Raw genomic sequence first — 25,044 nt, 5'->3', positions numbered from 1 at the left:
TTCAAAATGCATTTTGTAACTCTCAACAGGTATATTAATAACTACTCTTAATGACCACTCTTAATAATAAATAGCCTTTGCTTTTATAAGTACGCAAGTTTCTTCTAAAGCTTCTTTTGTAATGAGTCCTTTAATTATCAAGCCTTAATAAACATTAATCGCAATTTGTTTGTATCTAATGGCAAGTCATTTACATGCGATATAACAGATGAGTTAACTAAAATGGTTTATTCAACACTGCCACTGATATCAGCCGAGGCATCTATTTGACTCGCCCCTGTCTTGTCTTTCACCTAAGAACAAATTTTTGGTTGTTAAATTTTACTTTTAGGAGGAGCCAAATGGCAAGACGATATATTTTACGACAGACCATACCTGCGACAAAGTCTCAATATATAAAATAATTTAACCCAAAAATAGCTCGGGACGCAGCCTTTGTATGATAATATTTTAAAAAAGTGCCAAAATTTTATAAAAGCGCATGCAGATTCGCAATCTTCACATATTTTCGGTTATAATTCGCGTCCACTGGTGATTTTTCTTCACATTTCTGCATTTTCACTGGACGGTTTTGGTGTTCGTCGCGTTTGCTCATCAATTTAGGTCGGGAGAATGGCGTCCAGGTTTGCGGTCAGGACTGTGGTCACTGATGAGTCCGGGAATGAGGATTCCTCGATCAAGATCGGGAGGATTCTGGCAAATCCGTCGCCTGGCGAGGAAGTCGTCATAGCAGGTGAAGATCCTCAAAGAAATAAGTGCAAGGAGTTTTTCATTTGCTTGATGGTGTCCTTATTTTATCAGAAAAGCGTTTGGAGATTGGTACCGCCAAGCATCCGTTTGAAACCTTTCACGTAGCTTTTGATGGTTCTATATTTGTGTGGTAGTGTCTAACTCATTGAAACTAAAAATGTTGGAAATGGAAATCTATCAATTAATCTTCTTCATCGTTGTTGGTTTCCTTCTTCCATCTAGGATGACCATACAATTGTAGTACCCTTCTAGGACTACTACTGGTCGAGATTTAATTAGTTACAGGTTAGTTATTAGGTTATTCACAGGAATCACCATCGTTGTCTGGTTGCTTCTGATGTAGTTTCAGTACATTCCTGAGATCGATTGGAAAATTGTAATTTACAGTGGTGTGATACAAATTGGATAATCAGGGAAACCTTTCCATACCGTTCTTCTTCTGGCAGGACCATAATCGGATTTTCTAATTCCCATTTGGATCTACCAGAGGTAACTAACCGTTGCCCTTCATTAACTCAATTCCTCAACAGGACTCTCCGGTATATACCCGGACTCGAACGATGTGCACCACTTTCGAGACAACCTTTTTAATAAAATCGACATGATATCTGGCGACTGCAGAAGATGGGAACCTACGCACCCGGAGATCCCACAAAGGACCGGAAAGGTGTACAACATCGAGAAGTACGACGCCGGTTACTTCGGTATTAAAGCGATACGACTACTTGATACCACTTGTACAGGCTCTGTGTTACAGGTGTCCATCACAGACAAGCTACCTGTATGGACCCTATGTGTCGCTTGCTTTTGGAGAGGGTTGTCGAGGCCATCTTCGATGCGGGACTCAACCCTTCCGATTTGGAGGGTACCAATACCGGTGTGTTCATCGGTTCTTGCTTTAGCGAAAACGAAAAGACGTGGTTCTTCGAGAAACTCAGCCCACAGACTCCAGCTATTATGGGGTAATTAAACAACACAAGCGGTATAAAAGATATAACAGAGTTAAATTTAATATTTAGCACGGAGAGGTCGATGCTGTCCAACCGGATCAGCTACTTCTTGAAGCTAAAAGGTCCTTCGTATATTTGCGATACCGCTTGCAGCAGTTCACTATTCGCCTTTGAACACGCTTACAAAGCCATACGGACCGGGGAATGCGAGAATGCCATTGTCTGCGGCACCAATGTCTGCTTACATCCCTATTTGTCTCTCCAGTTTGCTAGGTACCGGGCGTCCTTAAATCAATCGCGCCTCGTAGATCGACTAGTTTGATTTAGGTTGGGAGTGTTAAGTCCCGAAGGTAACTGTCGACCTTTCGACGAAGCTGGAAATGGCTACGTGAGGTCCGAGGCTATAGTAGCGATACTCCTGCAGAAATCCAAAGTATGTAAGAGGATCTATGCGACGGTGTTGCACGCCAAAACTAACTCCGACGGGTACAAAGACTCGGGTATCACGTTCCCCTCTAGGGAGATGCAGAAGAACCTGATGCATGAACTTTACGAAGAATATGACGCGATCAAGCCTAGCGAACTTAGTTTCTTGGAGGCTCACGGAACTGGTAATTATACGATTGATAGGTTAAGTACGAAGAATGATGAACCGTTATGAACAACCCACCTGTTGCCAAGTTAATTGGCAACTTGCCTTACCCTACAAGTGTCTTAAAACAATGATTAGATTAGGATAGATTAACAGTTGGGAGAGCTAGCAGTCAGCCTGTCCGTCACTGCGACCCAGAGGATCTATTGTGACACTCTCCATAGCTATAGGGCTTTATCCAGGTTCGTCTCTCTAATCAGACTCCACAACTTCGATAATAGCTCTCTCGTATAGCTCTCTGCCTCTGGTTTGGTATCGCCCAGCAGATGGAAACGCACTCTCGCTAGGCCTTCGCAGTGGCACAGTACGTGTGCGGCTGTTTCCTCCTCTTCCTTCCTCTACATTCTGTGTTTTCTTCCACTTCCATCAGGCTTAGATGCCTCTTAAGCCTGCAGTAGCCCGTCAGTAGATCTATCATTATTCTTACGGCTTTTCTATTGTAGCTTAGTATGTCCGCTGTAAAATTGGTCGATGGGCCCCTTAGAAATTCCTTGGGCTGTCTTTGCCCCGGCATGTCCCTCCATCATCGTTGGGATTTTCGGTCGATCCAATCTTTGATGGCTGTTTTTGCAACGGGTTTGGCCACCCCACAAAAGGGTTCTGGTCCAATCAGGCGCATTGACGACCCTTCGCGGGCTGCGTCGTCTGCGCCTTCATTGCCTTTATACCCTCCGTGCCCCGGTACCCATGATAGAGTAACTTTGTTCTGGCTTCGTTCGTTTAATGCCTTACGGCAGTCCAGAACTAACTTGGTTGTTATTTTATTAGATTGCAGGGCCTTTATAGCCGCTTGACTATCGGTGTAAATTGCAATTGATTTGTTACGGATCTTCCTCGCTTTTATTTCTCTTGCACAGTGTTCTAGTGCAGTGATCTCTGCTTGGAACACTGTTGCTAGCTTACCCATTGGAATAGAGAATTTCCTTTTCGTCCTGGGTTCATATATTCCGGCTCCTACTCTTTCTTGAGTTTTTGAGCCATCAGCATACCAGGTTATTTCTGCCTTAATTGGTGGCCCGTTTTCCCAGTCTTCTCTGGCAAGGATTTGAGTCCTGTAGTGGTTAACGAAGCAATACTTAGGTGTTGTGCTGTCCGTAGGCAGCCCTAGGACATTGTCCGTCCTTACCTCCAAGTAAAGCTTATTATGTTATGTTTCGTGCTATGTCCACCAATTATTGGGGACCGGCCTTGCAGTAACCTATAAACTCCGGATCTTGCTTAACCTTGTATATAGACCTGTATTGGGGGGATGTTCAGTAGGACCTTCAGCGCTGCAATGGGTGTTGTGCTCATGGCCCACGTAGCGCACAGACTCACTAGTCTTTGCACGCTACTCAGCCGCCTTATCGCCTCCCCCTGCATGGTTCTTGTCCACCAGACAATCGCCCCATACGCTAACATTGGTCTCACTACTGCTAGATACAACCAAAGTGTCATTTTTGGGTATAAGCCCCATAAAACAATGATGCCTTAACAATTCCTCAGATCTCAATGGATCTTAAGTAGATAAAAATAAATACTACTGTGAAGAAATCGCTAAACTTGTAAAACTTGTAAACTTTTGATATCTAATTTTTTAAGGCACCAAAGTAGGCGATCCCGAAGAGCTACAGGCTATCGAGGAGGTCTTCCTCAACGATAGGAAAACACCCCTCCTAATCGGCTCTGTCAAGTCCAACATTGGTCATTCAGAAGCCACGTCGGGACTCTGCTCTATAACCAAGGTGATCATTGCGATGGAGACCGGTTTCATTCCCCCCAATATCAACTACGAGGTGCCACGCCAAGGCATTAAATCGCTCGAGGAGGGCAGGTTGAAGGTGATTACGCAAAAGACTCCTTTCCAAGATAGCAGGGGGTTGATCGGAGTGAATAGCTTCGGTTTCGGCGGTAGCAACTGCCACGTGTTGCTCAGACACAACGCCAAAATCAAGCAAGCCGCAGGCCGATCAAAAAACGACATCCCCAGACTTGTGTGCGTTAGTGGACGCACCGAGAACTCTGTAACTACGCTGTTGGAGGATGTTAAGGAAAACGGATTTGACGTGGAACATATCGGTCTCTTGCATAACATTTTCAGGTGACAGGATGCGCATCGATAGCTACTCTTCTTCTATCGTCGATTGGGTTGTAGGAAACGCGTCGGCAACCATTTTTACAGAGGGTACTCTTTGGTGAGCAGAACAGAAGAGATAACGAGGTCCATTAGATTCAACGCTGAACGTAAATGGCCACTGGTTTTGGCATTCGGCGAGATGAATCTCTCCAAGCAGCAACACGCCAGCTTCCTTAAGCTGCCTATCTTTGCAGCAACCCTCCAGAGGTATTTCCCAAACAAATTTCGACGATTTTGCTATACCTCTTGACGTTTCAGGATATCAGGAACCTTGTCTCCGCTGGGAATAAACGTAGTCGATGTGTTTGTCAATATACACCAACCAGATAGTCTCCGAGATTCGATAATAAGAAATTTGGTGACCCAACTGGCCGTGGCCGACATCTTGCGGGAGCTGGAAATCGAACCTGCCAGAGTGTTCGGTGCTTCGCTGGGATTGTCTCTAGGAACATTAGCTTGCGCTTATTTTGACAAAGCTGTGACGCTGAAAGAAGTGATGGAATGCGCATTGGCCATAGTTAACGCGGCCATCCTAGCCGCTAACGAGATTAAGGGAGCTGCTGTGATTGAAGATTTAGGGTCTCTGATTTCGAAAACCACCAAGATTGGTAAGTGAAAGATGTTCCTCGCCATCACTTCTTTTAAGTCTCGTATTGATTTGAAATTTTGCTCCCTTCTCAGCTATCAATCTATCTCAAGAGCTGACGAGCATCTTACGGAAGCCCAGACGTTTTAGTGACAAAGTAATTCCCGATTCGTCTGAGTTTTCATCGGCGTACATCATGATGTCGTTGGGAAGTAAAAAGGTTTTATCTGACGTCAAAACTATGATTGAAGGCCAAACTACGGTCGCAGAGATCGGCAATGGGGTTCTTTCCCAATGTATCAAAAATGATGCCAGCAAAAAAAGGGACACCCACTTGATGAGCATGAGCGGTGGACTGAAAGAATTTCTCTGCTTGATTGGGAGGTAAGTACGCATTTGATTTGCGAAACAGATTCGGCACGAGCACTTGTAGTCTATACGAGATGGGACACAACCCCCAAATACAGAATCTGTATCCCAAAATCGAGTTTCCTGTGAGCAGAGGCACGCCCATGATCGCTCCCAAGATTAAGTGGGAGCACGGACGGAACTGGTGGGTTTCTCTGTATACCAGCGAGGGAAACCATCAAATTGAAGAAAATACGGTGGCAGTTATGACAGCCGACCCTAGCTTCACCTATATGGAAGGCCACATCATCGACGGTGGGATCAACACGGCGTCTCGTCAAATTGAAATATATCTCTGATATTTTCGCAGGTAGAAATCTATTTCCCGCAACGGGATACCTGGAACTTGTCTGGGACACCCTCGCCCAAATCCACGGCTTGCTCTTACTCGATACCAAGATCGCATTCGAAAATTGCAAGTTCAAAAGGGCTTGTCCTATTCCCAAAGAATCGTACAAATTAGAATTGATCGTAATGGTTCAAAAAGGGTCGGGAAAATTTGAAGTAATGGAAGGCGGTGCGGTCGTGGTCAGCGGTAAAGTCACCAAAGATCCCAACGACGACTTGCATCCTATTCCTTGCTCTGCAAGAGTCGGGGCCCACGTTATGCCCGACCTTACAAGTAAAGATATCTACAAAGAGCTGAGGCTGAGAGGATACAACTACAAGTACGTAGAGGCTAAATGGCCGTCCAATATGCTCAGGTCTGTATTCTAGAGGGGCGTTCGCTTCATTGGACAATTGCGACAACGGTTGCCAAGTGGCGGAAATCCCGTGGGATGGAAACTGGGTGAACTTTATCGACAATATGCTGCAGATGAAAATTCTGCAGGAGGATACGCGACTTCTCTACGTTCCGACTCGCATCGGCCGAATGTTGGTGGACCCTAGGAGACACTTGGCTATCGTCAAGTCATACGGCGAGAATCCAAAATTGCCTGTCTATATATCAAAAGAAGCCGATATCATAAGATCGGGTGGAATCGAAATTAGAGGTCTCAACGCGAGCGCCGTTCCTAGAAAGAAGTACCTCGGCACTCCGGTACTTGAGAAGTACGTGTTCGTCCCGAATGTTCGGGATATGGAACTACATCAGGCGATACGCACGAATATGCAGATTCTATTGGAAAATACGTTCAGTATTAGGGTCAAAGTGGTCGAATTAATAGATGAATCGTCGAACGTAGACTCGAAACCCTTGGGAGATATGGTTCACGATGTCCTTGCGGATCAACCCTTAATCCAGCCGGATATCACTATCTTGGCGAAGGGCATGTTGGAGATGAAGAACGTTAAAGTTGAAGATAAGAAACTGTTGACCGAAACGGAATGCAGTTTGGTGATCGGCTCCAAGATCCTACAGAGGCCGAAGGTAAGCGATATAGTGGTGCGGGTGGGAGGGAAGGTTTTGTTTGTTCTTCTCGGCTTACGAAACAGTATCAATTTTAGATCCTACAACTGGCATTCGGGTCTATCAAAGAGCACGCGTTTATCCTCTCCAGAGAACCTATCGATTATGACCCTTGGACTAGCATCAATCCCATGGTCACTATTGTTACGGTTTTTACGACGAAAGAAGAGCGTTTGATCTTCTTCAGGAAAGCTATCCAATTTGTACGACCTTCTGCGGTGCGGATATCTGACGAAGAACGTTTGGGATGGCTGTCTCAGCTCCAAGCCTGCATCAAGAAAGACGGGAACGTCCTAGCCTATGCGCAAGGTGAACCGTCGAGTGGTATCCTGGGCTTGGTCAACTGTACCAGAAGGGAACCAGGCGGTCAAAACGTCAAGTGCGTTTTCGTGGTAGATGAGGCCCCTGAATTCGATCTAGATGATAATTTTTACGTCGACCAGCTAAGCAAAAATCTTGCCGTCAACGTTTTCAAGGACGGTCAGTGGGGTACCTACAGACATCTTCTGTTGGAAAGGTCGCACGTCATTGAAGCGGAGCACTGTTATCTGACGCAATCTATAAGGGGCGACCTGAGCAGTTTCCGATGGACCGAGGGTAATTTACGAGTGGATAGTCAATTGCAGTCCAACGAGAAGTTGGTATCTGTAAGTTACCGATATCACCACCCTCTTTAAATTAAAGGTCCACGTTTTCTTCTTTGTAGGTATACTATGCCTCGTTAAACTTCAGGGACGTTATGACTGCTGCAGGTAAAATAAGTGTCGACGTAATATCGCGCGACAGACGTGAGCAAGATTGCGTCCAGGGTTTGGAGTTCGCTGGCAGAACCATGGAGTAAGTGAAATTTTAAATGAAAAACTCCTGCTAAGGCAAAAAATGTTTGTTGTTTATTAACATAAAATTCAACTGAATTACAACCTTTTCATTCTATATGTGTAACTTGACAGTGGTCGACGAGTGATGGGCCTGGTATACAAAGGTGCCCTATCGACACTTATAGTTGGAGACACTTACCTATTGTGGCCGGTACCCGATCACTGGACCCTCGAAGACGCAGTAACAGTACCAGTCGTCTACAGCACTTGCCTCTACGCTCTAAGGGTAATGTATCAAATTAGTTTGGACAAAACAACATTATAATTACCTTCAGATCGGGGGCTTGACTAAGGGAGATTCGATTCTAATCCATTCTGGTACCGGAGGAATTGGACAAGCCGCTATAGCGTTAGCCCTCCACATTGGATGCACTGTTTATACCACAGTTGGTACTCGAGAGAAAAGAGACTTTTTGAAAAAACGTTTCCCGCAACTGACTGGTATGTAGTTCGGCTATGTTCATTCAACCAAGATGAATATTTGTCTCTTATAGATAAGCATATATACAGTTCCCGCGACACCAACTTTGAAAATCAAATAATGAAAGCTACTGGCGGTAAAGGCGTGAACGTTGTCTTAAATTCGCTAGCGGAGGAAATGCTTCTAGCTTCGGTGAGATGCTTGGCGAGGGGCGGGCGGTTCATGGAAATCGGAAAGTTTGACCTAGCCAACGACAACCCCCTCAACTTGCTGTTGTTCCAGAAGCAAGCCAGTTTTCATGGTAAATGCTATTGCCTGGCATGTGTTCCACAGCTACGAACTTTGACGTGTTTCAGGTTTCATGCTGGATGATTTCTTCAGACTGACGCCGGACGTCAAAAGGCAGTTCCACGAGGTCTTCCAGGAAGCGCTCAACTCGGGAGCAATTCAGCCGCTGAAGAAGAACATCTTCAAGATGGACGAGGTGGAGCAGGCGTTCAGGTTCATGGCTTCCGGTAAACATATTGGAAAAGTTATGATGCAGATTAAGAAAGAGGAAAACGAAAAGGTTGTGAAGCCGGTTATAGGAAAATTTCCTGGCCTACCCAGGTAACTTATTTAATATATTACCCTACGGGACTACCAAAGCATTTCTTTCCAGATATTACTGCGATGAGCAAAAGTCCTACATCATCTGCGGAGGTCTAGGGGGATTCGGATTGGAGTTAGCAGACTGGCTAGCACTGCGAGGATGCAGGAAACTAATCCTGACGTCCAGACATGGTGTACGAACCGGCTATCAGGGCTACAGGATATCGTAAGTGGTCTCGTTCTTCCTGACCTAGCTCTATTTTCTTTTCCGACATAGAATTTGGAAGTCCTACGGATGCACAGTGGAAATATCCACGGAAAACATAACTACGCTTGAAGGTTGCACGGCTGTTATCAAAAAGGCTAACGAACTTGGACCGGTCCATGCCATATTCAACCTGGCTGTCGTCCTTAAAGATTCAATTTTAGAGAATCAAGATGAGAAATCATTCAAGGTGCCTTTCGGAGCTAAAGCGTGTGCTACTGCCAACTTGGACGCCGCTAGCAGAGAACTGTGTCCCCAATTGAGGTACGGTAAGCGCTCAACGATTCGACGATAAAGAGGGTGAAATTTCAGGGATTTCGTGGTTTTCTCCTCGGTGTCTTGCGGAAGAGGAAACGCGGGTCAGACCAACTACGGAATGGCCAATTCCATAATGGAGAGGCTCTGTGAGAAAAGGCGAAGCGACGGGTATCCTGCATTGGCAATCGAATGGGGAGCCGTAGGAGAGGTAGCCTTTTGGTATACGATTTGAGGCGGGGTTGAGAAAATTGGTTGCACTTAGGTCGGCCTGGTAGCGGAAATGCAAAAGGAACACACGGAAATAGCCATAGGAGGCACGTTGCAGCAACGGATATCGAGCTGCTTGCAGGTGTTGGACGTGCTCCTGCGGCAAAACGAAGCGGCAGTGGTTTCTAGCATGGTGGTCGCGGAAAAAAGGGCCGGCTTCGGAGCTGGAGATAATATTTTGGACGCGGTAGCCAGTATTCTAGGTATACAAGACTTGAAAGCGATCAGCTTCCAGGCTACCCTCGCGGAAGTTGGTATGGACTCGATGACGGCGGTAGAGATTAAACAGACCCTGGAGACGGAGTTCGAGGTATTTTTAACTGCGCAGGACATTAAAAGTATGACGTTTGCTAGGTGAGTATCTTTTAACGCGTAGCGGAGTGGGGGTTTCACCAGAGTTTATCAGATTGCAAGAGATCCAGCTTGAGAAAACGGCAGAACTCGCAACTGGTTCCAAAACCAAAGCCCTGATGGGCATGGACATGATCCTGAGGATAAGTGTGGAACAAGAGTCTGTAAATTTACCATTGGTATCCATGAGGAAGTGTGCCGACAGTTTGCGTACTGTCGTTCTCTTCCCGGGCGTTGAGGGTATTATAAGCGTCTTGAAACCGCTATATACCAATTTGGACGCGGATATCCTTGGGCTGCAGTTCTGCAACTACAATCAAGCAGATACGATAGAGGGGATGGCCGGCGCTATTCTGCCGGTAGATTGTCTCCATCCAGTTCTTCGGTGGTTTTTTTTTAACTGGCCGGAGTTCTAGATTATCGAAGAAAGGATGCCGAAGCAGCGACCTTTTAATATCGTGGCATATTCGTTTGGAGCCGTCGTTGCTTTGGAGGTAGTCAGCTTGCTGGAGAAGAAGGGGTATTGCGGGAGCATGGTGTCCATCGACGGTGCGCCGGATCAATTGAAGAAACTCACCAAAATATTGGAGGTGGAATCAGATGACCGATTCCAAACCAGCCTGTTGATCCATTTGATGTGTTTGATCATTCCATTCGACCGTATTTCCAAGCATGTGGTAAGCAGTCGTGTTAGCTTTCTTCCTCCTGTTTTAATTTAATTGACTAGCAGTCCAATTTTCGTAAATGTTTTAGTATTAACTTTTATGATGGATTTAATGTAAAAGTTGCTATGATTGCCTATCTTTATCGCAGGAAGCCCTCTACAAATGTTCCAACTTCGAAGAAAGGCTAAAGTTAGGGGAGGCTATAGTAGGCAACAAGGCTTTGCATTCTCCGGAGCACCAAAAAGCTAGTACAATTAGTTTATACAAGCGAATTAAGGCGTTAGTTATGTACGAGCCAGATTTCAAGTTGAAGTCTCGAGTGACGCTGCTGAAACCGACCCATTCCAGTATCGAAATGGATTCCGAAGACTACGGTCTATCGAAGGTGTGCGAGCACCCGGTAGAGTTGAAGATGTTCGAAGGGAACCACGTCACCATCCTAGAGAACCCCGAAGTTTGGCAAGCCATCAACCATATCGTCGGAGGTGGTGTGACCGAAGTCGGCACCAAGGAGGAGGAACTCTTGGTGCACGCGGACGCTGTCAGCGACGAAGCGAAGGAAAATAACTTGTGTTAATTGAGTGTAATTTGTGCGAGTGACGTAGGCAGCGTTCTAGTTGTGCACCGTAAGCAAAATAAAGTTATATGTAAAAATCCAAGCCTATTTTTTTTTAGTTGAGGCTAATATCATTTTAAGACTAAGTTGGACATCTCGTTGTTGTCTGATAATTGAAATTATTACAATTTTCAGAATTGAAGAACCTATCTTTCGAGGACAGACTTCAGTATGCCCATGAAAAAGTTGTGTGGGGTAGGTGGGTAGGTGCTAATGTTCAGTGCGCACACTGTATTGATATTTATGAGGTTTAACATAATAGCTAACCATTTTGGTCCGCAATAACTTCCTAAAAGTGTTTCGTCGTTCGTTTTTTGCCTAAGATTACTCTAGGATTTTAAAATAATATTGTCATATTTTTAAAAATTTGCTGCCCTACATTGGTACAGCTGGAATCAGCGTCGAAAAAAAACGTTTTTATTTTTCTGTCTGTTTGTCCGTTCTCGGTTCTCTGTAGACGCTTCATAAAAACGCAACTTACTTCGGAACCTCTGAAATTTTGCTCCTTTTAAACTGGCCACGAGATACATGAACCTAAAGGAAATGGACATCTGTCTTTTTTTGCCTTTTTTTTTGCAGCTATCGATTTCAAAATTGCCACAAATATAGAGTGTAGCCCCCTAACCGAACCTATTGAAATTTCTCAAAAACGGTATCGAAAAAAAAACTTGAACCAGAAGACGCGCGAGATCTCGACCAAAATTTTGATGATTTTTAAAAATGTACAGCAAATAGCAAAAAACTGAAAATTGGAAAATTGACAATAACTAGAAGGCTGTGTTTCAGCTGCTATTTTCTTTCACTCTACATATAGTCCGTATGGAGTGCTTAAACTTTTGTATTTTCGGTTTTCATATATTGTACAGGGTGTTCGGAAAATTTGTAACTATCGACTTCAAATTTAGCAGATAAGTGAAAGTCCGCACCCACATCTAAACCGTAGACACTGGGAGCAATCAAGAGTTGCGTAGTATATTTTTTTAATTTTGAAATTTTTGTTTTTCCTATTTTTTCCTGCAGAAAAATCCGAAAACTGTTAACTTGATCGGCAAAATTATTTTACCAGGAGACGCGAAAGATTCGGTACTATAACTTTTATTACAAGCATTTTTTTGGTTATGTACAGGGTTTTTCAATTGTCGACAAAAATCTAAAAGACTCTGAAAGTCAACAAAGAAACAAAATTCGTGAAAAATATGGCCAAGTTTTGTTTTGTATCACATACATTGTTCGAGATATTTGAAAAAATTCCAATGAAAATTTGCTCTATTGGAAAAATTCATATTGGAAGACACTTTATACAGGGTGTACGCACAATAAAATTACATCGATTTTGCGAAAGTTGGTCCGCAGGAGCGCCATAGAAAAACTATGCGTTCCTCAAGGAAAATAAAAAAAATAAAGAGCTTCGTAGTGACTTTGTAGGCTGCGTACCGCATAGTACGGCGTAGGCGATTCGCACTGCCACGATTTTTCAAAATCAACCTTGTTACTTTCATCGATGAAATCGATTCTTTTCGAAAGTATACGCGCTCCTCGCGCTAAACTCGAGATGTCGATAACGGTGCATCATACAACGTAGACGTTGGTTCAGATGGAATCAGCATCTAAAAAAAAAAACGTTTTTATTTTTTGTCTGTCCGTTCTCCGTTTTCTGTTCTCCGTTTCTCCGTTCTCTGTTCCAGGGTTTTTCGACGATAACTTCTGAACGCTTTGAGCTACAAGCTTCAAATTTTGCTCCTTTTTAATAATAAAAATTCAAACTTCGGCGTCCATCTTTTTTTTTCGATTGCTGGGACGTTGCTAGGAATTACGATAAATGCCCGAAACTTGGCAAATAACGTTTGGTCCCCGGAACCTATTCAAATTGGCAGGGTTGGGGGGTCGGCAAGTATTTAAAAAAAATAAAAACTGCGTTTGCAAGTGTCTAAGAAATAAATCATTTCTCGAAAACCGTGTATGCAACCGAAAAACAAGACGCACACAATTTGGCTCCAAAAACTTTAATTCTTGATAATTTTTCAAGAATGAACAGTAAGTAGCAAAGTAGCAAAGTCAAAAAAACTTAAAAATGGGTACCACTAATAGTGAAAATTGTCTGTAACTTAATGACTGTGTTTGAGAAGAAATTGATTTTTTTTTTGGTTATTTTGGCTTCCAGAAAAATATGCTTTTCTCCATAACCATTTACCGGATCGTCAAAATTCTTTAACCCGAAGACGCGGAAGATCCAGTGCTATAACAGGGATGATATACAGGGTTTTCCAATATTAGACAAAAATTTAAAAGACCAAGAAAATTGTTCTATTCCAGAGTCACACTATTTACCGCGAATCAAAAATCGTAAAAAATATAGCCGATCGGTTCAAACAGTGTCATAGGCCGCATCAAGAGCGTTGTATTTACGGTTTTCGTCTATCACACACGCTGCTGTAGATATTTGAAAAAATCCATATGAAAATCACTATACCTCGGGTTCAGTCAACACGCGATGATGTCATTGATTATCACGGCGCACTGCATGGTTTCAGAAAAAACTTATTTTGGAAAAATTTTTGGACCAGGAAACGTGGGATATCCATCTATAACCTCCAATTCCGGCATTTTTTCAGTTACGTACAGGGTGTGACGATTATGGGTAAAAATACCTAAAAGACCTTGAAAATTGCCGTTTTCGTTTGTAGATTATAACTTAAAACTTGTAAAAATTTGGTCCAAACAGTATGGAAATTGTGAGGAGAGAGAGAGTTTCAGGTTTCGTCTATCATACAGGGTGCACGAGATACTTGGAATAATATCTTTGGAAATCGTTATTACTTGTACAATTTTTTATATTTATCTTGTTGCTTTGGCTGTCGACCTACTTTATGCCTTTTAAGTTACGTTGCTACTGATTATGGATAACGAATGAAATATAATTTATATAGTTTAATCCTTTTATACTGAAAATACTGTCATTTTGATTGTTATAAATGATATTCCATTTTCTATTACTTTCCATGAATGGTTATTAAATAAAGACGGAAATTGCAGTTCGGTGCGTAAGTAAACATGAATTTCCCGGTCTTGCAAATTTCTGAGGGGTCATGAAAACACCGGCTTTGTATGATAATCTCGGTGCATCAAATGCAGTCAGGTTATAAATGGAGGTGCGCGTTAGAAAACCCAATAGATTTTCAGTCCGACGGAAACTTTAATCGTGCGGTTGTGTCGTGAGTGACATGCTCTATTTTCCTTAAACTTCGATTCAGTCGAGTGACCATGGCGAATCCCGAAGACCCCTGCATCAAGTTCGGCAAACTGCTAGCTAATCCAGATCCTGGCGATGAAATTGTTATAACAGGTACCACGATTTTAATGTTGATTCTCCGACTTTCCCAGTTTTTCGCGTTTTGAGATTTTGCTTTCTTGTTCATGCAAAATATGAAAACAAAATTTTCTTCATGTGGAGACAGCACAAAGTGGATGCAGATCTATGTGGAGCTCTTCTCATGACAAACTGGTGTTAAATACAAATAATCAACAGTGTCAATCTTTGCAAAGTGCTCTGGACAAGCAAAGAATTAGACTTAGGAGTCTTTTAGTCGATCCAAAGAATTTGAAGAAATAGGAACTCCATACTTTGCTTTCCAGGATTGTCGGGCAAGTACCCTGATTCCGGAAATGTCCATCAGTTCAGAGACAATTTATTCAACAAAGTGGATATGATCAACGACGATGGTCGAAGGTGGGAAACCAAGCACGAGGAAATCCCTCCTAGGGCGGGGAAGTTACTGGAAATAGCTGATATGGATGCTGGATATTTTGGTTAGTAACAACTATTTTCGACGACCCTATCATATCTAATCGCCTCGTCTAGGGATACACTACAGACAGTCCGTATCAATGGACCCCATGGTTAGAATTCTTTTGGAGATTGCTATCGAAGCTATCATAGACGCCGGTATCAATCCTTCGGATCTCGAGGGATCCAACACTGGCGTCTATGTGGGAGCTTGCGTTAGCGAAACTGAAAAGTTTTGGTTCTACACCAAACTGCTGTCGAAGTACTACGCCATCACTGGGTAACTCTATCGTTTAGAACCGTAGATTGACGCCAACATGACCTTCTTCTCTAGCAACGTCAGATCCATGTTGGCGAATCGGATCAGTTACTTCTTGAAATTGAAGGGTCTGTCTTTTATATCGGACACTGCTTGTAGCAGTTCGCTATTCTGCTTCGAAAACGCCTACAAGGCGATCAGAATGGGCCAGTGCGACCGGGCTATTGTGTGCGGTGCCAACCTCTGCTTGCACCCCTGTGTGACGCTGCAGTTTGCTAGGTAAGGCTACGCAGGCATCGATAACTTGATACCAGAACAAGTCTATGACGACTCCCACAGTGAAGTATTCTGGAAAATTTTGTTCATCATTAGATCATTAATTTTTATACAAAATTTTTGTTGGCTAATAGTTCTATGTACAATAGACTTTTTAGTGTGGTGGACTGGGGCGAAGCTAGGCTATTCATCACATGAAATTTGACATTGGGTTGCTAATTGGGAAAACATGTTTTTGCTTGGTTATGGCCTGACGTAGAAAATTATTCTAGAATAATAGCGATTTGTAACAGGTTAGGGGTATTGAGTCCCGAGGGTTACTGTCGCCCGTTCGATAACGCCGGAAACGGCTACGTGAGATCCGAAACCATCTCGGCCATAGTCCTGGAAAAAGCTAAAGACGCCAAAAGGATCTACGCGACAGTGCTGCACGCGAAAACGAATTGCGACGGATACAAAGACTCAGGAATCACTTTCCCGTCGAGGGAAATGCAAGTCAGACTGTTGAAGGAAATTTACGAAGAGTATTCGTCAGTCAAACCGAACGAACTAAGCTATTTGGAGGCTCACGGTACCGGTAGGTGAATTTGGAACCAGCTGGTAGCGCGTTTAAAAAGAACATTGCAGGTACCAAGGTCGGGGATCCTGAAGAACTTCAGGCGATCGAAGATGTTTTTCTACAGGGTCGGAAGAGTACGTTGCTCGTAGGCTCTGTCAAATCGAACATTGGCCATAGCGAGCCTTCATCGGGCCTTTGTTCGATCACCAAGGTTAATACACTTAAGAGTTGTTAATTGTTTAGCACGGATTGCTGTTTGTAGGTTCTGCTGGCTATGGAAACCGGTTTCGTACCTCCGAATTTGCATTACAAAACGCCACGTCAAGGGATAAAATCTTTGGTTGATGGTCGACTCACTGTTGTTGCTGAGAAAATGCCATTCCAGGACAACAGAGGTCTAGTAGGTAATTGAGGTTTAATAAAAAATGTGTATTACTGCAATACATAAATCTGTAGGAGGTAACTATAGATATTACTAGAGTCTTTTTAAATCCTCCCCTAGGAAGCGGTTTTCTTAAAATATGTGTCAATATATTCTGGACAACACCTAACAACATACTAAAATCAAAATCATAGAGTTAAACCACTAGGTACTGAAGTAGACATGTCTATAACACCCACCAAAGTTGTGAAGATGATAATTGATCCCCAGGAATAAGCAGTTTTGGATTCGGTGGCGGAAACTGCCACATACTTCTGAAACACAACGAAAAGCACGTCAAAGGCAGTACAAAGTCTCAAGACAACGTCCCCATACTAGTCTGCGTCAGTGGAAGAAGCAAAGAATCAGTATTCGCTTTGCTAGACGATGTACTAGATAACAAATGCAATGTGGAACATATCGGTTTGCTGCATAACGTTTTTAGGTACTTGGGACCAACGTTGCGTTAAAGCGGTACCTTCTGCATTTAATTCTAGGAAGAACTTAATCGGTCATCTTTGGAGAGGTTATTCAGTGATGTCCAAATCCCGAGAACTCACCAGGTCTTGCCTCCGAATCTCTAGCTACGAATCGCGGTTGATAATAGCTTTTGGGGAAATCAGCAACGTGTCCAATAACGAGGTGACTGATTTTATGCGACTACCCTTTTTTGCATCTACCGTCCAGAAGATATCTGAATTCCTCTCGCCGTTGGGAGTAAACATTGCGAAGATTCTGGCCAACCCCAAGAACTCAGCTCCGAGCGACATTATCCTGGTAAACTTCTCCGTACAGTTGGCGATGGCCGACGTTTTGCAGGAGCTGCAAATAAAACCCGCAAAAATTGTCGGTGCTTCTATGGGAATATGTCTGGGTACGCTAGTGGCGTCGTACTACGATGGCGCTGTCACCATGAAGGAAGTTTTGGAGTGCGCTGTCGCCATATCTAAGGCCGCTAGCCAGGCTTACCAGAACAACGGTGTAGAAGAACAGTTAGGTGCTCTAATTTTCAAATCATCTAAAATATGTAAGTCGATGTTTCGAGCGAAGCTTACTCTATTTAACTTGTTATTCTTAGCTACCAAGCTTTCGGAAGAGTTGACCCAAATTTTGGGCAAACCCAGAAGGTTGTCCAAGAACGTGATCTTTGATTCGGGCCCGTCCGAAATATCTTCCTACTCTATCATGAACTCCCTGGGGAAGACGAAAATATTGAAAGATGTCGCACTGGAATTAAACCGGAGAACCGTCCTAGTCGAAGTGGGCAATGGTGCTTTGCTGAAAGCTCTTAAGAAGAAATTTAAGCATCTGGACGACGAGTTTTTCCTGGACAGCGTCGCAGGACTTCACGGACTACTAAGCTTTGTTGGCAGGTAGGTAGCACCAAAAAACAGTTGTTCGATTAGTTTTCGAAATAGTTCTTCGCAGGGTGTACGAGACGGGGCGTAATCCGCAAGTGCAAAATATATATCCCAAGGTACAGTTTCCTGTAAGCAGGGGCACGCCAATGGTTTCCCCGAAAATCGAATGGTTGCGGGAAAGGAAATGGTGGGTAACGAGGTACGAATGCAATCTGCAATATGGCGTCGAAGAGAAGATGTTTTGCATGTCGTCCGCCTCTGAATCCATGTATGAACAAATGTTAGGGCACGTGATTGATGGTGAGTATCCACTTCTTGAATCCTATTAACCAAATGCTCACAGATATTTAGACGACTCTTTACAGGAAGGAATTTATTTCCTGCTACTGGTTACTTGCTACTGGCTTGGGAGACCTTGGCTGATATCCAAGGTATCAGTACTGACTACATGAAGGTAGTGTTCGAGGACTGCAGGTTTTTGAGAGCTTGCACCCTTTCGGCGGAAGGTTCTAGGCTGTTACTGAAAGTGGCTATTCAAGTCGGCAACGGATTATTCGAGATCACGGAAAACGGAGTTGTAATGGTAACTGGTAGGATCTCTCAGAAGCAGGCCGAAGGGTTGCCACCAATATCATTTCCTAAAGGCGTGACAAACGAGAACGCTCCTGCAATGACCAGCAAAGATATTTACAAGGAATTAAAACTTAGGGGCTATCATTACAAGTGAGGTATTGCTGAGGGACTTAGGGTAGTTTACTCTTAGTATGTACCTCCAGGGGGAAATTTTGCGGTCTCGACAACTGTGATAATAGTCGTCAAGTAGGCGAGGTCCGGTGGGAGGGTAGCTGGGTCAGCTTCATGGACAGCATGCTACAGATAAAGATTCTGCAGGAGGATACTCGTCTACTTTACGTGCCCACACATATCCGGAGGGTGTTTGTCGACGCGAAAAAACATTTAGACTACGTCCAAACGCTCGGAGAGAATCCCAAGGTGCCGGTTTACGTTTCGAAGGACGCCGGACTCATCAGGTTTTAAAGGTTTAAAGGCAGGGTCTACCAGTGACTCTATAAAGATTAACTTTAGGTCCGGTTTCGTCGAAGTTAGGGGTATCAATGCAAGTTCGATAACCAGGAGAAAGTACTTGGGTACGCCTGTTCTGGAGAAGTACGTTTTTGTTCCGAACGTTGCTCAGCTTGGGCACCAGGAAGCTGTCAGAGTGAATATGCAAGTTCTTCTGGAAAACCTGCACAGCACCAAGGTGAAAGTGGTGGAGTTGGTAGATGAGCAAACTTCGCCCGAGACTGAAACTCTTGGCGATTTGATTTACGATGTGTTCGCCGATCAGCCTCTGATTCAACCAGACATTAAAATTTTGTCCGATAAAAAATTGGACACGTGCAACGTGAAAGTTGAGAGTGGAGAGCTGGTCACCCACACCGAGTGCGCGTTGGTCGTTGGGTCGAAAATTTTAGAAAGGCCCAAGATTTTACAGTTGGCGTTGGGGTCGATTCTGGACAAAGGATTTGTCCTTTCGAGAGAACCGGTTGACTTGGATCTTGATTCATACGACGAATCGTCGGTTACCATAGTAACTGTTTACACCACCGACATCGAGCGACTGGTATTCTTCAGGAAAAGCGCCGATTTTACAGCGCCTACCGTCGTCGACGTTTCGGACACTTCAGGCTTCCGTTGGTTGTCCAAGCTCCAAGCGGCCGTCAAAAACGACGACAACGTTTTAGTCTACAGTCAAAATTCACCCTTAAATGGCATTCTAGGGTTGGTCAATTGCATCAGACGTGAACCAGGTCTGCAAAAAGTCAGAGGCGTGTTCATAGTGGATGAGTATCTAGATTTCCATCCACAACATCAGATGCTCAAACAGCTGAAGAAAAACCTCGCGATGAACGTATTCAAAAATGGCACGTGGGGAACTTACAGGCACCTGCTCGTCGAACGATTGAAAGCTACTGATTTCGAGCACTGCTACGTCAACTCAAGAGTGAGGGGAGATTTATCATCGCTGACTTGGATCCAGGGCACCCTCAGCAGTAAAACCAGGCTATCGTCTGAACAAGTATTGATTTATGTGAGTCGGAGCGCTGCCGTGAGGATGTAAATTGCTAAAGGGTTCGGTTGCAGGTTTACTATGCTTCACTGAACTTTAGAGACGTCATGCTTGCGTCTGGAAGAATCAACGTGGACGTGTGCACGCGAGATCGACGAGAGCAGGAGTGCGTCTTGGGTCTGGAAGCTTCTGGAAGGACGGCGGAGTAAGTGAGTTAAACCGCGCCTTGTATAGGACTGACGCAAAATCTATTTTAGTGGAAAAAGGGTAATGAGTTTGGTTAGCAAAGGAGCGATGAGCAATTTGGTAGCTACCGATACTCTCATGACGTGGGAAGTACCAGATGACTGGTCCCTTCAAGAAGCCGCGACGGTACCTGTAGTGTACAGTACATGTTTGTTCGCCTATGAGGTGAACCTAGACTGCACCTGGGTCGTACAATGAAGCGATCGGATCTTTTTTAGGTGGCCAACGTCAAGAAAGGACACTCTATACTGATCCATTCGGGTACGGGGGGAATTGGTCAGGCTGCAATTTCATTAGCTCTGTATCTAGGATGTACTGTATATACTACGGTTGGCAGTAGAGAAAAAAGGGAATTTATCAAAGAAAGATTTCCGCAAATGACCGGTAAGTTACCTTATCAAACAAAATAAGTTGATCTTTAATCAGTATCTGGGATTTTTCATCATTTTTCTTTTGTGACCTTGCAGAATATATTTATCCCAGGTACTCTGGTACTTCCAGTAAATTGTGGCATTTTCTCAGATCAACATATATTCAATTCGCGCGATACCTCGTTCGAGAAGCAAATTATGAAGGAGACCAAAGGCAAAGGGGTGGATGTAATCTTAAATTCACTTGCCGAAGAAAAACTCCTGGCGTCCGTAAGATGTTTATCAAGAGGAGGGCGCTTCATCGAGATAGGAAAGTACGATTTGTCCGTGAATAATCCTATCAATTTGCTTCTCCTGCAAAAGCAAGCTAGCTTCCACGGTAAGTCAACCACGAAGCAATGTAGCGATTCATTATCCAGATTGTAGGTGTAATGTTGGATGCCCTATTTGAGCAGCCCTACCATGTGAAGATGCGATTTCATACTACCATCCATCAGGCGATAGCTGCGGGTGCCATCAAACCAATAGGCAAGAACATCTTCAGAGTAGACGAAGTCGAGCAGGCGTTCAGATTCATGGCCTCGGGTAAGCATACGGGTAAAGTTTTGTTGGAAATTAGAAAGGAAGAAGAAGAGAAAATGGCTAAACCGAAATCGACAAGCATCCCCGGAATACCCAGGTATGACTGTCCACGAAAGGGTGACGTGATCAATTGGAATGTTTATAGGTATTCCTGCGATCCGGATAAAGTTTATATTATCTGCGGTGGGCTTGGTGGGTTTGGCCTGGAATTAGCCGATTGGCTGACTCTCAGGGGATGCAGAAATTTGGTCTTGACGTCCAGGCATGGAGTCAGGACGGGCTACCAGGCATACAGAATATCGTAGGTGACGTGAAGAGTTTGTAAACTTTCCGAAAGTGTTATCATTTGTAGATTGTGGAAATCCTATATGTGTAACGTTCAAATTTACACCGACGACATTACCACAGCGGACGGTTGCAGGAGTCTTCTAACGAAGGCTAATAAACTTGGTGTTGTTCATGCTGTATTTAACCTGGCGGTTGTGCTGGAGGATTCCCTTTTGGAGAACCAGAACGTCGAGTCTTTTGCAACAGCGTTCGGACCCAAAGCCCATGCTACAGAATACCTCGACGCAGTAACCAGAGAACTGTGCCCGAACTTAAGGTAGGCTATCCAAATCCTTTTTACCTTAAAACAACTAAACCGTGTTTCGTAGAGACTTCGTGGTGTTTTCGTCCGTGTCCTGTGGACGAGGAAACATCGGCCAAACCAATTATGGTATGGCCAATTCGGTTATGGAGAGAATCTGCGAAGCACGCAGATGCGCTGGGTATTCCGCATTGGCCATAGAGTGGGGAGCGACAGGAGAGGTATGTTCAAATGGTAACCGTAAGATGCTGAGTTGCACGGTACTGCTTTAGGTAGGTCTGGTCGCGGAAATGCTTAAGGACAACGTCGAGATGCAAATTGGCGGTACACTGCAGCAAAGAGTTTCGAGTTGTTTGGAAGTGTTGGACATCTTGCTGCACCAAAACGACGCTGCTATTATATCTAGTATGGTGGTTGCGGAGAAGAAAACCGGCACAGGGGTGGGCGATAACGTTGTAGACGCGGTGGCTCACATTTTAGGCAAGGCGACGCCTTTAGCTTCAGCCAGAAGTAACATATATTCGTAGGAATTAAAGATTTGAAGTCGATAAGTCTATCGGCAACCTTGGCGGAAGTCGGTATGGACTCCATGACGGCCGTGGAAATCAAGCAGACGCTGGAAAGGGAGTTTGACGTTTTCTTGACCGCGCCGGACATTAAGACTATGACATTTGGGAGGTATTGACTCGATTCCACTCTTGCACGGTTACCATTGCATTCCGGTTATAGGTTACAAGAAATTCAGGCAGAGAAAGCTATCGAAAGCGAGAACACGTCCGGTCACAAAAAGTTGTGGGGGTTAGACATGTTGATTAAATTTGTTGCCAATGACGAGACGGTCGAGCTTTCGGTACTTCCTGTTAAAGGGAAGCAGTCGGAAAGGTCAGATTTGCCGGTAGTGGTACTGTTTCCGGGAGTGGAAGGTGTAGCTCACGTGTTAAGTCCCTTGTACAGTAACCTGGAAGCGGAATTCCTCGCTTTGCAGTACCCGAACTCCCGCCAGGCCGATACCATTGAAGAAATGGCGAGCGGAGTTTTGCCGGTAACAATGAACAAGCTTTAGCTAATATGTCAATTTTTGCACTGAGTATGGCACACCAATTTAACACCAATTGTTTTTTTTTGCACCTTCATTGTCAATATTACCAATATGTGCCAAATTGCAAATTGATTAGAGGCCTTTAGGTTTCGCGTTCATTTATACTTTACAGTTCGAAGACAACTTCCTCGCAAAATTTAATCATAACCATCGTTGCAGTTCGTTGAAGAAAACATCTCCACATCACAACCGTTCAACATAGTCGCGTATTCGTTCGGAGTGCTGGTGGGGCTGCAGGTAGTCCACGTGCTAGAACAAGCCGGATACCAAGGTAGGTTGATTTGTATCGATGGTTCACCGGAGCTGATGAGAAAGCTGGTCCAAATGTTGGACGCGGATTCCGATGAAAAGCTCCAGAACAGTCTCCTGATTCACATCACGATGCTTTACTTGAGTTACGATTTGATCACCAAACACATGGTGAGCTTGCTCAGGAGTCTGGTGTTCGAGCTGGATAAACTTGTTCGTAGGAAACTTTGCTTAAATGCAACACCTTCGAGGAGAAATTGGAGTTGGTGCAAAACGTTTTGGGGGATAAATCGTTCCAGTCGCCCGAAACGCTGAAACAGTCGATCACTGGCGTTTATAAGCGTCTGAGAGCGATCACTTTGTTCGAAGCCGATTTCCGTTTGAAGTCGACGGTGATGCTGTTCAAAGCGAGCCATTCGAGCATAGAGATGAACGAGGAAGACTACGGGCTGTCGAAAATCTGCAGCGCGCCAGTAACGGTGAGACAGTTCGATGGAAACCACTTGACCGTACTGGAGAATATGGAGCTAGCGCGAGCGGTTCAGGAATGCTGCAGTATTAGGCCGGATGATGTTTCATGAAGCTGTAATTGTTGTACATAATTTTTTAAAGTCGCATTAAACTTTAATTTATGAAGCCTCGTGGTTTTTATGAAAAAAAATCACTTTTGATCACTCTTCAAATTGCTATTGTAATTAGATGCAGCTTTTAGAAAGAGTTTTAATATTCCATCCATAAAGAAACGATTTAAAAAACCCAAGCGATTTTTTTTATTTTAAATCTACTATCAATCACCGTTAAGTACAATTTTGAAGCTGAGATGAATTCAAATTTTTTGTTTAATACTGTTTGTTCCATCTCTAGGGTATAGGTGGTCGCACATTTTCAGATATAAGTGTCGATGATTCGGAAAAGGCTTTACGTGAAGTAAACTGGCAGGTGGCGTTTTCTGAGATAAATGCGAGATATTAATTTTCTGCAAAAATAATAAATCCACCGATACGACTTGTTTTACGCAAATAAATAGCTAAATAAAGGTTAAACAACTTAGTGAAAGCCGCATTTCAATTTCTTATAATCACCACTTCTAATTTACTGTTTAATGGGTAATCCCGAATAAATAAAACGTTAGCAAATAAAATGTTATCTATAATTGCCTTTTTTCACTAGATACTATTAATATTGACGTCTCCGAAGCTTTCCTGAAGTAAATAGATTTTAAGTTGGTTGTTTATTTCAAAACCAGTATATATCTGGGGCGCCACAGTTTCGCTTTTCTAATTATATTAATAATACCGTTAATAACGCCTTTAAAATGCTTATTTCCATGACGAGAAAACCCCAGGACATCACATTACCAGCCTTCAAAGTCCTCATCTCAAATAGCCTCTTCTGTGTCTAGTCTCCCTTTTATGCTGTAAATGTAGCTATATAAATACGCATTTTAGGTAACTACAATAATGCTGAAATACTTTTTATTCTGCATATGGCGCGTATATCCGGGCGTCATAGCGGAGAGCTTATAATGTTTTGCAACATTTTCCAAAGAAAAGCTGCGGCCTCAGCAGCGCATATTCATTCGTTCAATTCATAGCGCAAATTACGGCATCAATAGTTTTATTTCTAAGGGGTGTTTTTTTTTCAATGTATAGAACTACAAGTTGCAATACAACAACGATGGATTATGGCATTACATTTTAAATAAGATTTCTGGCATATGACCGCCACAGCTGGACGTCCAATTTTCGATGAATTTTGCCAACATTTGTGGCCGCATATATATCGGCAATAACTCGGCGAATGTTGTCTTCCAAATGGTCAAGCGTTTGTGGCTTATCCACATAGCCCCACAGAAAGTAGTCTAGCGGTGTTAAATCACAAGATCCTGGAGGCCAATTCACTGGTCGAAAACGTGAAATTAGGCGGTCACCAAACGTGTCTTTCAATAAATCGATTGTGGCACGAGCTGTGTGACATGTTGCGCCGTCTTGT

At 43.7% G+C, this 25,044-nt stretch overlaps 2 protein-coding genes across 4 annotated transcripts; both read left to right on the top strand.

Moving 5' to 3' along the window:
* Positions 1–612: 612 nt before the first annotated feature.
* Positions 613–11,165, top strand: LOC132706494 (fatty acid synthase-like). The gene is made up of 25 exons (XM_060677848.1): positions 613–733; positions 1,281–1,454; positions 1,508–1,712; positions 1,770–1,973; positions 2,028–2,311; positions 3,934–4,432; positions 4,487–4,675; positions 4,727–5,076; positions 5,150–5,438; positions 5,488–5,717; positions 5,773–6,130; positions 6,180–6,834; positions 6,912–7,520; positions 7,580–7,710; positions 7,824–7,977; positions 8,027–8,192; positions 8,246–8,473; positions 8,529–8,781; positions 8,834–8,989; positions 9,041–9,292; positions 9,341–9,494; positions 9,549–9,907; positions 9,960–10,263; positions 10,321–10,581; positions 10,718–11,165. The coding sequence occupies exons 1-25, from the start codon at positions 613–615 to the stop codon at positions 11,144–11,146; spliced, it is 7,014 nt and encodes a 2,337-aa protein (XP_060533831.1). The 3' UTR covers positions 11,147–11,165.
* A 3,211-nt stretch (positions 11,166–14,376) lies between these two features.
* On the top strand, positions 14,377–23,755 carry LOC132705804 (fatty acid synthase-like). 3 transcript variants are annotated; one of them, XM_060676694.1, is made up of 27 exons: positions 14,377–14,528; positions 14,819–14,992; positions 15,045–15,249; positions 15,304–15,507; positions 15,798–16,081; positions 16,132–16,274; positions 16,326–16,467; positions 16,716–16,929; positions 16,982–17,511; positions 17,563–17,857; positions 17,913–18,145; positions 18,211–18,568; positions 18,622–18,876; positions 18,932–19,937; positions 19,991–20,121; positions 20,174–20,327; positions 20,381–20,546; positions 20,685–20,912; positions 20,960–21,212; positions 21,261–21,416; positions 21,468–21,719; positions 21,772–21,925; positions 21,977–22,184; positions 22,232–22,382; positions 22,434–22,746; positions 22,963–23,223; positions 23,274–23,755. In XM_060676694.1, the coding sequence occupies exons 1-27, from the start codon at positions 14,447–14,449 to the stop codon at positions 23,631–23,633; spliced, it is 6,912 nt and encodes a 2,303-aa protein (XP_060532677.1). In that variant the 5' UTR covers positions 14,377–14,446; the 3' UTR covers positions 23,634–23,755. The 3 variants fall into 3 exon arrangements, with proteins under 3 accessions (XP_060532677.1, XP_060532675.1, XP_060532678.1); XM_060676692.1 differs by having other exon boundaries at positions 20,960–21,416; XM_060676695.1 differs by lacking the exons at positions 22,434–22,746; positions 22,963–23,223; positions 23,274–23,755 and having other exon boundaries at positions 20,960–21,416; positions 21,981–22,184; positions 22,232–22,369.
* Positions 23,756–25,044: the final 1,289 nt, after the last annotated feature.

This window comes from Cylas formicarius, unplaced genomic scaffold (assembly GCF_029955315.1).
Source record: "Cylas formicarius isolate icCylForm1 unplaced genomic scaffold, icCylForm1.1 PGA_scaffold_8__14_contigs__length_24414737, whole genome shotgun sequence".
NCBI lineage: Eukaryota > Metazoa > Arthropoda > Insecta > Coleoptera > Brentidae > Cylas > Cylas formicarius.
This window is presented reverse-complemented; position numbering and strand designations above follow the sequence as displayed.

Excerpts from the sequence above, each read along its gene's own strand:
- LOC132706494 (XM_060677848.1), top strand. The coding sequence starts at position 613 with ATGGCGTCCAGGTTTGCGGTCAGGACTGTGGTCACTGATGAGTCCGGG. Across the intron at positions 5,077-5,149 it reads TTCGAAAACCACCAAGATTG|CTATCAATCTATCTCAAGAG; the intron begins GTAAGTGAAAGA and ends CTCCCTTCTCAG. Across the intron at positions 5,439-5,487 it reads TTTCTCTGCTTGATTGGGAG|TCTATACGAGATGGGACACA; the intron begins GTAAGTACGCAT and ends GAGCACTTGTAG.
- LOC132705804 (XM_060676692.1), top strand. The coding sequence starts at position 14,447 with ATGGCGAATCCCGAAGACCCCTGCATCAAGTTCGGCAAACTGCTAGCT. Across the intron at positions 19,938-19,990 it reads CTGAACAAGTATTGATTTAT|GTTTACTATGCTTCACTGAA; the intron begins GTGAGTCGGAGC and ends GTTCGGTTGCAG. Across the intron at positions 22,383-22,433 it reads AAGACTATGACATTTGGGAG|GTTACAAGAAATTCAGGCAG; the intron begins GTATTGACTCGA and ends TTCCGGTTATAG.